Source organism: Notothenia coriiceps, unplaced genomic scaffold (assembly GCF_000735185.1).
Source record: "Notothenia coriiceps isolate Sejong01 unplaced genomic scaffold, NC01 NC01_scaffold00028313, whole genome shotgun sequence".
NCBI lineage: Eukaryota > Metazoa > Chordata > Actinopteri > Perciformes > Nototheniidae > Notothenia > Notothenia coriiceps.
In genome coordinates, this window is record NW_011361014.1 from 95,638 (window position 1) to 108,681 (window position 13,044).

At 39.5% G+C, this 13,044-nt stretch overlaps 1 protein-coding gene across 1 annotated transcript; it reads right to left on the reverse strand.

Annotated features, from left to right (window-relative positions):
- Positions 1-563: 563 nt before the first annotated feature.
- Positions 564-12,165, reverse strand: rab5c (RAB5C, member RAS oncogene family). The gene is made up of 6 exons (XM_010785805.1): positions 12,065-12,165; positions 6,221-6,571; positions 3,114-3,265; positions 2,698-2,820; positions 2,496-2,589; positions 564-2,039 (listed from the first exon to the last, which is right to left on the reverse strand). Exons 2-6 carry the CDS (start codon positions 6,384-6,386, stop codon positions 1,912-1,914), a joined length of 663 nt encoding a protein of 220 aa, XP_010784107.1. The 5' UTR covers positions 6,387-6,571; positions 12,065-12,165; the 3' UTR covers positions 564-1,911.
- Between the last annotated feature and the right edge of the window lie 879 nt (positions 12,166-13,044).

Here is a 13,044-nt window from a genome sequence, read left to right on the forward strand (position 1 = left end):
TACGTTTGCAAATTACCTTAAATTATGTTGTCAGCTTATTTTCTAAGAAAAATCTTTATACTAAAACAGAAGTTTTTGGTTCATTACTTTCTTTTCTAATCGAATGTAACTGTTTTCATTCTAAAACGATAGTGTTAGTATTATTTTTGGCATTTACTTGCTTTTACAGACTGAAATAACATAATTGTAAGTACAAATGATATTGATATAAATTCAGATTATAAAATCGCTTTTCATGTATTATTTTTAATGTAATTGGAAGAGCGATTACATTTGCCTTAGTTTATAATGTCTTATTCTTCGTGGTTGTTTATGCATCTAAAGAGCACACGATTCGATTGCAGTGATTGAGGGCAAAGTAGTTTCTGGACACAAGTCAGATGTATTTATGAATGTTGTTCATGACACTGAAAAGTTTATAAGTAAAAAGTATTATAAAGAAACTAGTCAGAACTATGACGCAGTTTTAAAAGGTAACATAATGTCCCACTGGAGGTTGGCAGCTATAAAAATGACTGAGTCATCAATGATTGGTTATGTTGAAATGATTAAACAGGCATACAGATATTATGCCCTGCCCTTGTTTATTGGTAAAATTACATATATTTTCTTGTTTCTTTACCCATTACTCACTCTCCCCATTATCCCCCCACCCACCTGCACAGGAGTGGCTGCTGTGCAGGTACTGTTGTGCTAGTTGTTGATTCCATAACAGGATGACAGTACAGTTGAAACCAACCCCTCCCTTGATATGAAGAGTGAAAACAAAGACAGAGAAAAGAAAAGGGGATAACATCTCAATACACAAGATGATGAGACAGAACCAGTGCATTTAATACCATAGATTTCAGAAGAAAAAAAATTAACACGTAAAAAATCCATCACAAATTAAAGTTAAACATCATGTAGAGATTGGGAACATATTGTTTTGACGATAACTACTGATTGATTATAAACTTGAAAAGTCTGATACAAATACAGCAACGTTGTCAACACACAGTTGTGATTTTGGTCAAGAAAACAAATCTTGCTTTATGTATTTGTCATTGTACACTCATGATTCAAAAACATTACATTAATGCTAAAATTACTTATGGGTGACAATGTTAATAAAGAACTATTTACTGTTTATGGTTTGATAACAAAGATGGATGATTGTAAGACCATAAAGGTTTTAAAATCAAACTGAACAGCCTGTGTCATAAGAAGTGGAAGTAATAATAATAATAATAATAATAGTGATAACAATAACAATGTAATAATTCAATCTACACATCTTTATCAAGAAGGAATTATCTGTCCATTCCTGTTCTCCACCTTCTCTCTTCAGATGACCAGGAACAAGACAGAAAAGTGAAGGGCTGCTGCATGCACCTGGAGGTCTGAGCAGTGTCATAAGACCATGATGGAAACACTTAAGAACTTTATGGAGCATTGGGAAGCAGAAGAGAAAGGACGGGGCCAATGAGCCGGTTTATATTCATTCCTGTTGCTTTCTTTTTTATCTTCTACACAAATACAGAAACAAAAGGTGAGCAAGGTGGCGCTATGATGTGTCATCTGTGTTAATGACGTTTTTTTTTTTCCTTCTTCCATGATTGGGATGTTTTGTTTTTTTCCCCTTAAAGGTGACGTCAAGTGTCCATCATCAATCGAGAGGTCATGGATTGGCAAGTCCTGGGGTTAAAACATGATTCTGCAAATGGGCCTGTGGGTTGTTTTCTTGGTTCAACCGTCAGAGGGGTCTGGCAGGTTACTGGCCAGTGGACTCGTTTGCCTAACAGTTAATTGGTGCCGTGTTGCTCATTGGGTGGTTGGTCCGACCGTGGAGTGGTTCGACCATTGGGACATTGTTTGACAGCAGGCTAATCTCTGGTCTGGTTGATCGAAGCTGTTGATTGGTTGTGTTGGTTAGTTCCCGCCCCCACAGCACTGGCCACTCCTGCCCTGCGGTGCAGCTTCCTGCAGGTCCACGCCGCCTCGGGCCCGCCCGCCGGTCCCCGCTCCACCCTGAGGCTCGTTCTTAGGAAGCTTCTTGGCTGTTTGGAGTACAATCAATTAGGACTTCCATAAAGGCAACATGGCAGAGCACCAAATGGCTATTGTCCATTTAGATTATTCTTCCAATTATTTTCCTGATAGCTTTTTCGTTAAAACATCAGCAATGACTGAAACTTTTTTCTAGAGATGACATCATTCAATATTTGAGTCCCTCAGTTCAAATCAAAATGTATTATATTCACTGTATTGTAAAGCAAATTCCCATGTTTGAACCATTTCATATTAAAACAACCTGATTTTAACCTCAATATTCATTTCATGTTTAGAGTAATCTCGTTTTTTAGTTGGTAGAATAAGAATACCTGCACAGATAGGAGATACTCCTCTCAATAATCTTTGTAGGTTAAACGGTAACTGATGATCAATAGAACAAATGCTCAACTATATGTATGATCGTGATCAATGTTGCCTTGTTAGTTCTGAGGAGCACTTACCTATAGCCATAAAAATCTCATTGACATTCATAGCAGTCTTGGCGGAAGTTTCCATGAAGAGCAAACTGTTGTCATCTGCATATGCTTGTGCTTCCTAACATATAAATGGAACACGGGCAAATATACAGCATTTATTTATTAATTAAAAAATGTAATGAATGTATTGTAAACTTTATTATCAGACAGTAAAATCCTTCTTTACCTGGAAATCTATGGCTCTCTTGTTGGCCAGGTCGGCTTTGTTTCCTGCCAGTGCGATCACAATGTTCGGGCTGGCTTGTCGCTGGAGCTCCTTCACCCAGTTCTTTGCACGTGTGAATGTATCCTTTAAAAAAACAAAACAACAATTAGACATTGTTCCTTTAAAATGTAAATCCCTGATGTTTTTAAAAGTCACATTTGACTGTAAGAGTTAAAAGGGCGAAGGTCTGTAGCCGTCTTTAGTCGAGGAATTCTCTTGCACTATTTTATGTCCTATATATATTCATGTTGCACTGCTGGAGGAACCTGTGACGTGTTTCATTGTCATATCTACACTGTAGCTAAAGAAACTTGAATCATCAACCCCAACTGGAAGACGAGGGTCGGCAAAAAAAAGACACTTTGAAAACAACTTACTGTGTTGGTGATGTCGTAGACCACGATGGCGGCCTGGGCTCCCCTGTAGTACATGGGCGCCAAGCTGTGATATCGCTCCTGTCCGGCAGTGTCCCAGATCTCAAACTTCACTGTTGTGTCATCCAAACATACCGTCTGTGTGAGGAAGGCAGCTGGAAAGAAAGTCATAAAGAATATAAGAGCACAAACTCACAGAAAAGTCGTCCGCAAGTTCAAATCCAAACTTTTGGATGCGGTGATTGAGACCAAGATGAATCAATAAGGATTGATCACTCACTGGAGTGATACATTTATATATATAAAAAAAAAAAAAAAAGATGAAATCGTAACTTTTCCCTCACTTCTGCTTTCAAGTGTTATAACTGTTGGTCTCTTTCCAACTTAAAGAATGCTTTTATTGACTCTCCCCCTGCACCCTCTTTTCCTCCATTAATGAGGACTTTTGCACGGGAGAGATTCCACAATATATTTTACTTTTGTTGTTCAGCTACCTTGGGATGGCTACTGTAAGTTACTTTGTTTGTTGGAAGCTATTAAGTTGACTCTTAGCGGAATAGTCTCTGGTAGACAGTGATGCAATGTTTCTATCAGTTACAAATGGGCATGAATGTCCTGACTAACTAACCCCCCGAGAATTACCAAAAAAGTAGGAAACAGGTCAGAAAGACTGTCAGGGAAATACACGGATAGTGTCATGAAAAAAAAAAAAAGAGAAAATGTATAATGTGTAGTAAACACATACTGTATCACACAACAAGCTGGTACGACTGCATACACCTCGCTGAGTCAGGAGCCTGTCACATGACAGAGGAAACCTGAGCACTAACTTTTACATACTTTAAAGCTTTGTAATCTTTGACCATGCATTCAGCTTACCACAGGATTCAGTATAAAACATGCTGACTCGTAAGTCTTTGGTGTGTGCAAGCACTGAGCATCCTGTCCCCACATCCTACAGCCACATTACTCATAGGATGAAGGAAACATGGAAAATAAAGGTTGTTTTTAACGTAAAATAAAAAAGAGTTGACACCAAAAGAAGTTCTGTTTCATATAACTGACCTTACAGCATTACACAAGATAGTGAACGCCGCATGTTCCCAGATAACGTTTACGATTTATACACAGACAATGAGTCCATTCATTAAATGTTTAAAGAAGAAACAAGTTCCCGCTCGTCCACTTGCTGCTTTTCTGTTTTACATCCACACAAATCTTTAGACTGTTGTTCCTACAACAAGCAAACTGAAGACGTCATATTGGGCTCAACAAATATGTTTTGTGCGGCCTTGTTGACTAGGTATTCAATATCCAAGCGATTTCTTTATTCAACAGTTATGATCAGTGAATGCATCACATTTATTAGTTTTTTAAAGGTTGTGTTCAGACCCTTAGAGTCATTGTTAAGGCCAGTGGGAAGGAATCAAAGATGTGAGTAAATAATAGTCTTTCAGCATATTGTAATTCTAGGGATGTAGAAGAAAACTTCTGCAGATCGTCTTTGTTTGGTTTTCAGTTTGTAGAAAGTCTAGCCTGTGACTGAAGGCTTTGGCCAATCACAGGTCGTTTCGGGAGGAAAACGCTCCTAGTGGGTTTTCTACAAAGCAGCATCAGCAGGACTTTCTGATGGTGAAAGTACAGAGAAGTTACTATTCATGCATTAGCAACAACTGTCCACACAGCAAAGCAAGTGAAAAAAGAGAAAGTCTTAACAAATAAAGTAGGACAATATCGGCTAAGCATTTCAGAAATGGAGAGAAAATGTTGTTTTTGCCCAATGACGCCAAAAATAAAGTACCTTCCCTAGCTTTAATGAAATAATGAAGCCACGTTTCAGAAGTCAGCCGCTCCAGTGGAAACCTGTCCCTGTTGTTTTGCCAGCTGGAGGATTTGCACTGAACAGCCAAGTTAGAAGTGTACCTATGTAGCCCTCAAGCTATCCCAGTCATTTAACTCCCTAACTTTGCAAAATGTCAAAGCTACGGACACATTATCATTTTCTTGTTTGAAACCTAAACACAAGTGTTTCACCAGCTCCCCTGTGATACAGGAGGTCCAGGAAACCCCATTGTTTTCTCAATTCCTTCCTGTTTCAAGTAACTTCACTCCTCTGCTACCTAGGAACTGCTGTTTCCAGAAGACAATCTAAAGAGTTGTTCTGTCCAGGTCAAGCTTCTATTGTCAACACAATATTTAGAAATGTAATACGTCTCTGTTAAATCAATATAAATGTCTGCCATGTGTGAAGAGCTGTGCGGCTTATAAGGAAAGTCAGGCGATCTGACGCAATAACTGGTTCTGCCACTCCTGCAGCGCTCTGACAACAGAACACATGGAGCAGCTGCTCGGAGCTGGCAGAGACATGTTTTCGCTGCTTCAGCATTCATCTTATGTTCAAAATGGAGATTCTGTTCAGCCACATGATCATTTATGACAAGGGTACTTAAATTACAATTGTGTAATGACTCATCACTACTTTGGTGTGAAAATGCAGAGAAAGTTCTGCAATGCAATTGATTATATACTTGAATCCCTGAGCTGTTATTTACATCTAAAAGGAATGTACAGTTGTGTTTTCTTAAAGCTATGATACTGCTTGTCCTCAATATATTATAGGCCTCAGATATATACATGTCTCTGAAGTGTTTGGCGCAAACAGATCATTGTAGCATCCCATAAACCCCTGTTTCAGCCCTGTTTCAAAAGTGTTGATTCTGAGTCTGTTACTTAAGGTGAAAATAAGGAGCCCCTCCCCACGCCCCTTTGAGAGACATTTGGTTAAAAAGAACACCATGGTGCTCTAGGAGGAGATTCAGGTGATAAGGTGGTGGGGGGGGGGGTTACCTTGGTTGGTGATTGGCTAATGGTTACACAAGCCAAAAAATCGTTATGACATCACAAAGTGGCCAAAGTCTGATCAGCTCATTTTCAGACGAGGGCAAAAAGTGAGCGAATCTTTTTTCCTGAAACGTTCAGAATGTCTTTACACAGAGGGGACACATGTTGATGTAGAAAAGACATGAAAAAGTGGAATTTGCATAACAGGTGACCTTTAAAGCATTAGACAGCAGAGATAATTATGTGAACTAAACAACAAGGACCCTCACCTCCGATGGTGCTCTCCTGGTACTCGTGGAACTGGCCCTTGACAAAGCGCAGCACCAAGCTGGACTTCCCCACCGCGGACTCCCCCAGCAGCACCAGCTTAAACTGGCAGATCTTGTTGCTCGCTGCGGTGCCGTTGGTCCGTGCTGGTCCGCCTCGCCCTGCCATAGCGCAGTTCTTTTAATCAGGAGAAAGGAGAAGAAGTCGGGAGAAGAGGGAGGAGGTCTGGTTGACTCGAGGCCTGGGTCGGTGCAGGGGGTAGATGAGGCTGAGACAGACAGGGGGGGGGGGGGGGGCAAGTTCGGTCAGGCAGGTAGATGAGCCGGAGGAAGAGGAGACCTCACCAGTGGGAGCTGGAAAAAATATTCAGTATGTTAAAGTTGGCTCTAAACAGAACAAAGGCTTTCCATGAAAACAAACACAGGATGTCTGCTGAATGTTATAATCAGTGTTTCATCGAAACAATTCAACAGAGAGGAATTCTTTGTTCCAAAAAGAGATCATTCTGATCTATCTTTTTTTATTTATTATTTTGTTTAGCCAAGATTACCAGCTGACAATTATAGAGTTGAAGTTGTTGACACAGAAACACAGTGGGATAAAGAGTTGATCATTGAACCATGTTTAGTGTAAACAAGTGCTGGAGGAGAACACATGTTCTCTCTCATGCTCCGTCCCACATGTATATGGTTCACTACACAACACATGATTTGGCTTTACTTCAGAAAATATTTGAGAAATAAATGTACACACACTTCATATATTGATATTAGATGAATCCTTGAAGTATTTTTTGTAATTCAAATAACAGAAGTTGCCGTTTTAAGCCTCTCAAATATGGATATTTCTCATTACTTTCGGTTACATTTCATACTTAACATACATCTTTTGTTTTTGGATTCACAAAACAAGACATTGAATGAAATCACCTTGGACTGAGAGACTGGAGTGACTCAATGGACCTTTCCAACATACAGTTAAAACATATCTTCCAGTGAGTCATGTCTTAAGAGATATCAGGCCAAAGTTTAAAGGTATGACTTTATAGTGTGAACATCTTTGTAGCTGTTTCCATGTAATGATACCAAAACCAGATAATGACTGTCAAGTCAAAAATAGATTACTTTCAACGCTGCAACCTTCGGTGACCACATCTTGTTTGTCATGGATTCAAGTTGTATTAATAAATGTAAACTTTATTTTGACAGTCTTGTCGTAAATAGAGAGTTTAGCAACAGAAAAACTGCTATAAGACCAATAGCCTAACACAGAGGTTTACTTAAAGTATTTAATCAAGCCAAATGCAGCCCAACCTCTCCACACACTTTACGTGATAACAGCATTCAGAGACAATAGAAATGAGCCAACGATTTCTCCCTTCACTTGAGCCTATTTGCATTTATGAAACCTTGCCTAATCTGCTTTTGCAGCGGAGTGATACACATGAGGTCAGCCAGCTTCTGCTTGGTCAAAGGACAGGAAACACAACTCAGCTCAAAGCAGGAAGTGAAGATTGCAGAAGACATTTTACTGCTGAGCACGTTAAAACTTGGGATAGCCTGAGCTGTGTCACTAACTCAACTTCTGGCAGAAAAGCACACTGAAGAAGAGTAGGTTAGACCTTTGCTGAATGAAAAGGGAAATGTGGAGAGCTAAAGTAAGACGTCAGTGCCGATAGTCTTTAGAGTTTGGTTGTGCGAGGCTCGGTGCTGAGCCAGACTTAAGCTTCAGCATGTGACAGATCATGACTCAGTCAAATGAAGCATGCCACTTCTGAATATTTGATGGACAGTGTACCAACCGTGCTGCGTTGTTCATTATAGGAACACATTTCTGCCATTATGTTTTGCAGCATTAGTTTCATTTTAGAAAAAAGACCAGGTATTGTGCAGTGTTCCCCTTTTACTCAGATTTACAAAATGTGGCTTTACCCATGTTAAAGAAATAGTCTGTAATTTCAGCATGGTACCAAATCTGTTTACTTTTGTTATAGATTTTAAAGAGGCTGCATGGAAGTAAACCTGCAAACCCATCAGACTTCATCGTCAGCAGTGCACTTGAGGTCACAGTGGACTCTAACCAACAGACTGACACAATCACACAGGGCTGAAAGAGCAGGGGGAATCCTTCAAAGCAGGCAGCAGAGTCGGAATAAAGACGCTTTGTTCACAGGGTCAAGCAGAGCGTCTGAACTCATTTGATAGCAAGCAGCAGAGATGAGCCGTCACCTGTTCACATTCCTGACCGGAGAGAGACAAGCTGTACTGAGGGCCGAAATGCGTTTGGGAAAAGAGACTGACAAGCAAAAGCGCAGAATGTAACCCAATTGCTTATCCTCTGATTATCTGGAACAGAGTGTGTGCGGAAACACTTGCTGTAATTCAGCTTTAGATCAACTCGAAAATGTCCTCCATGCATGCACGTTTCTTGTGCAAAAGAGAAAGCCTTTGTATGAAATTGTTAATTTGGTAGACTAAGAAAAACGACTTGTATAGAAGGTTTGGATAAGACAGGTGGGTCCTATAGTTCATAACAGGGAGTAGACTGCGCTCCCTAACCCTAAACCAGTAACAGTCAAATACGATTTAAGTGTAAAAATGATCATGTGTAGTGGCTTGTAAATATTTGTTGGTTAACAGATATCGTAGAACACAACTATTATTAGCTAAATATGCACACTGTCTGCTACCTACTGATGATGAAGTGGAACCTTTGAGCGTTGACAGTAACATCCATGCACAGAATGTAAAAGGTAGAAGTGGCCGTGTAGCTTGCAATCAAAAGGCTCTTTGTTGCTCTGAGACAGACCTGCTCACATCTTAAGCAGCCTGCGATGACGGATGCCTTGATGGATCCCTAATGGGCTCTGAAGACCTCTGCCGCAAAGTGGGTCACAGAGAGACTGTGGCACATGGGTCAGGGAAAGGGGGGGGGCGGGGGTGGGAGCAAACGTGAAAGAGAATCTGTGAAATATTCATCGTGACCTCCTGTATGCTCTGCCGCTAACATGTCATCCAAGTGCTTTGAACACCTGCGTGCAGAACAATGTGTGCACCAATTCAATACCAATTATATTTTGCCGTTATATTTAAATGCAAAACCGGTACAAAACAAAGTACAGATATAATTCATAGGACTTATTTCTGTTCACTGCTCAGTCAAAAGAACTGAAAAAATACTGACAGTGATATGACTCATTAATGCCAGTAATAAAGCAAATCGATAATTCTCAGTAGCAGATAAAAGCCTATAAAACTATATGGTCAGAGATTCTGTGTACAGTTTCCTAACATGTTCTTATGATTCCCTGTTTCTAAGTAAAGAGGAGCATTTGTATTGCATTTTGTGTAGTTTTAGATATTAATATAAAGTTTGGATTCTTCTCTTCCTCTTTAGCGTGAACATGCAATTAAAAAAAAAAACATATTATAAGAGAATAAGTTATTCGCAAGGGAACATAACTATTTAAAGACATAAAATGCATTTCATTTGAAGTAACATCACAGTGTGCCAACATGTAATGTCAAAAACTTCCCTCAGTGACACATCTATTTAAATAGTAGTCAAACAAACTCTGCGGCTGGGGCCACTATACCAGTTTTAACAATACAAGCAGGGACTTGTGCTGCTCACTTAAAGGGTGGGGTCCTGGAAGAACTGTTGGTGTCTGATATGAGGGGCTGCATCGCCATCCTCCTTTTGTCTATTATGCCTAATAGTCAGACTCTGGCAAGGGAGTAGCAACTTTCTATGTACAGTGAAACTGTATATTCCTAACCTACACATTATTGGCAAATCGCATTCATATACAACAAAGACACAAAAGCAGAACTGTCTATAATGAAACAGGAAATGCTCTTGATCCAAGGTAAGCTATTCAACCGTTCAGGTTTCTAATAAAGAATGGCTTTGGAAACAGTCACAGGGAAACTGGGGATTTAACACAGGAAAAGCCAACATACTCATCACTGGCATTTAGCAAGGCAAGCAGCAAACACTTCCTTTTCTCGTGACTTATTGGGAAAACATCTTTATCCAACAAAAAACAAGTCCAAAGCCATTCATGGGGAGAGGCACACACCTGCATCTCCTTGCCAAATCACAAACAACTATTCAAAAGTTACTAATTATTCAGTGACTGAATGAGCAAGAGTAGTTTATAAAGTGCCATGAGATTTTGTTTAGTATGTCTGAGTCTTGCACATTTGTCATTAACTTTACATCGGTAAAGAAAAAAAGGAAGGCTTGTGCACGCATTTGAAGAAATGACCTCGCACAACCCATCAAGTTATCCCAAAAGCCTTTGTCCCAGTCCTGTTTTTGGTTAATAATACAAAAAAGGTGCGTCGGAATTTGTTCTCTAGTTTATAGCAGGTTACCACCACTGGCTTGAAACACATACTGAGGTCATAAAGTCCTTTGGTAAATTAAAAACACATAACTAAGCCCAGGTTGCAAGTTTAAAAGTACAGACCTACAACGTATGTGATTTCCTTGAACTCAAGCCCAAACATTATACAGATGGTGGAGAAATGAACTGTCCTTCTTTTAGTCAAGATGTGTCTCCTCGTTAAGAGAACAAGGTCCATACGCAATAAACGAAACAAGAGCTCAAGCAAGTACCTGCAAATCCCCTCTGAACGTTGTTTCCCTTATTCAGCCATAAGGAGGAGCTACGGAGATATAGGCATTGTAAATGCATTTGCTTTTAAATGCATGGAGAACTGCACACTCATAATCTCAACAATGTTAACTGGCACAATAACAAATGGTGTCAGAAATAATGCCATTTTAATGACTTTATTTTGTATTGACTGACCTGAGTGTGAGGAAATGTGAACCGGCTTTTAACCCCAGTTAAAGCTGCAAAGCTAATTGTGCATGCTATAAATCCATCAGACATTTCAACCATAACATCATTTCAAAATAGGGTTAAAGGCAGTTTAACTATTTTGTAGATCTACTTGAATAAAACAAGTAGTTTGACAGTTATCTGTGACGGAGGGCTAAGAGGAATCATAGCAAAGGTGCATGCTACCAAAGATGTCTTTCATAGTTAAATTAAATTGCATCTAAAAGTAAAAAGCAAGAAAGTTACAAATATTTACTCTGGGTGGTCAACACTAGCTTAGCAGAGTGATAAGCTAATTTGGCACGTAGTTTGAATACTGTTTTATGTTAAAAAATATTAAGCTAACCAAAATGTGTTTGTCCATCTAGCTTATCGTTAGCTATGACAGCTGGTCAAATTAAAGCGCCCCTCAATAACTTGGATAGCATACAACTGACTAGCATGTATAACGTCAGTTGTGCTAAGCAGTTTGCCAACAACTTACTAACCAACGTCGACGAGCTAACGTCAGTATTGACATTGGCAGTTTCTTAGCATTAGCACTAGCTTCCTAGAGTGAATTGCCGACAAAACAATAATGCTTAACTCTGGGAAACGAATACTGGCTACTAATGGTGTTAGCTAGGTTAGCAGCGCAAACGTCATTAGACAACTTTCATTTTTCTCGGCCCCACGTCGTCTGCTTTTTGACATTGGACAAACTGGAGGACTCAGACTTGTAATTGTGTCTGCTTCTGGCAGATACATATGTCTTATGCCTCTAAGTACTTTGTGTGTCAATGCTTATTTGACATATGATGTGGTCTCACAGGGATAGGCACTCTGCCTCTGTCTGATGGACATTTCGGCTGAACCCGGACTTGGCTGATCGGTTGACCAAAATGAGACAAAGCGTGTCCAAATACGGTTAACAGCTCTTCGAAAAGAAAGTCCCACATGCGGTCAATGTCCCTATTCACAGACATGTTATATATGTTTAAGTTGTTTGACTTACAGTACTTTTTCTTCTTTCGTTGGTCTCATCGGAGACGGCTGTCTTCTTCTTCTGAGGCTCTGGCCTTCCTTTCCGGTTAGCGATTTTTCCGGGAACGTCCCACTTTTTGTCAGCGGCCGTTTGACCAATGAGAGCAGCAGCAGCACGAGACACCACTGTCTGCCGCACCGAGAGGCGTTCAGGGTCCCTCCGGACACAGTCTTGATTTAGAGATTTAGAAATATATAATGCACCAAATCATCAATACATGATCATAATCCGGTATATATTTAAGATAACTGCACCTTTCGATGTGACTTGAATACAGAGATAATGTAATTAAGTACATTTACTCAAGAACTGTACAGTACACAATTAGAGTACGTGTATTTACAGTAACATATGTTGTTTTTAGGTTATTGGATTGTTAATTGTGTATCTGGATAATGCAAATTAAAACGTTCTACGTATGTTTTCCCCCAATTAAACAGGGAACTCCACTCAGGTAAAAGAAATTAATGAATGTGATACTTGATAGCTATATAGATATATAAACATAACATTTAAATACTTACAAAATGAACAAAACATATACTGATAGGGGATATTAATATACATTTTTAGTAAAGGACCTTTACTTGTAACAAGGCCCGTACCCAGGATTTCCTAAATATTGAGGTCCAAACATGCCAGGGGGGTTTGGGGGCATATATTTACAAGCTGTAGCAGAGTATTATCTAATAGTATTTAGATAAAATATCTGCATCCGCCCTTTTTTCTCTTTCAAAAGTCTTACTAGTACTTTTTCATTCATCTACCATTTTCATTAGTTAAGTAGCCTACTATTCGTCACTTGTGGGTGAATGCACTCACCTTGTGTTCATTTTCCTTTATTGTTCTGCGGATTAATTACAGACCTAATGAACATGCACAAACAAAGAAAAAAGATGAGTCTGAAGGTGGAATCTAGGACTCCCTTTAATGAATCTATTTCAGAAAAA

What these genes read in the sequence shown, in the direction of transcription:
- rab5c (XM_010785805.1), bottom strand. Translation starts at nt 6,386, where the DNA reads ATGGCAGGGCGAGGCGGACCAGCACGGACCAACGGCACCGCAGCGAGC. An exon ending in AGAGAGCCATAGATTTCCAG is followed by an intron (nt 2,590 to 2,697) that starts GTAAAGAAGGAT and finishes TTTATATGTTAG; the next exon opens with GAAGCACAAGCATATGCAGA. An exon ending in TGAGATTTTTATGGCTATAG is followed by an intron (nt 2,040 to 2,495) that starts GTAAGTGCTCCT and finishes TACTCCAAACAG; the next exon opens with CCAAGAAGCTTCCTAAGAAC.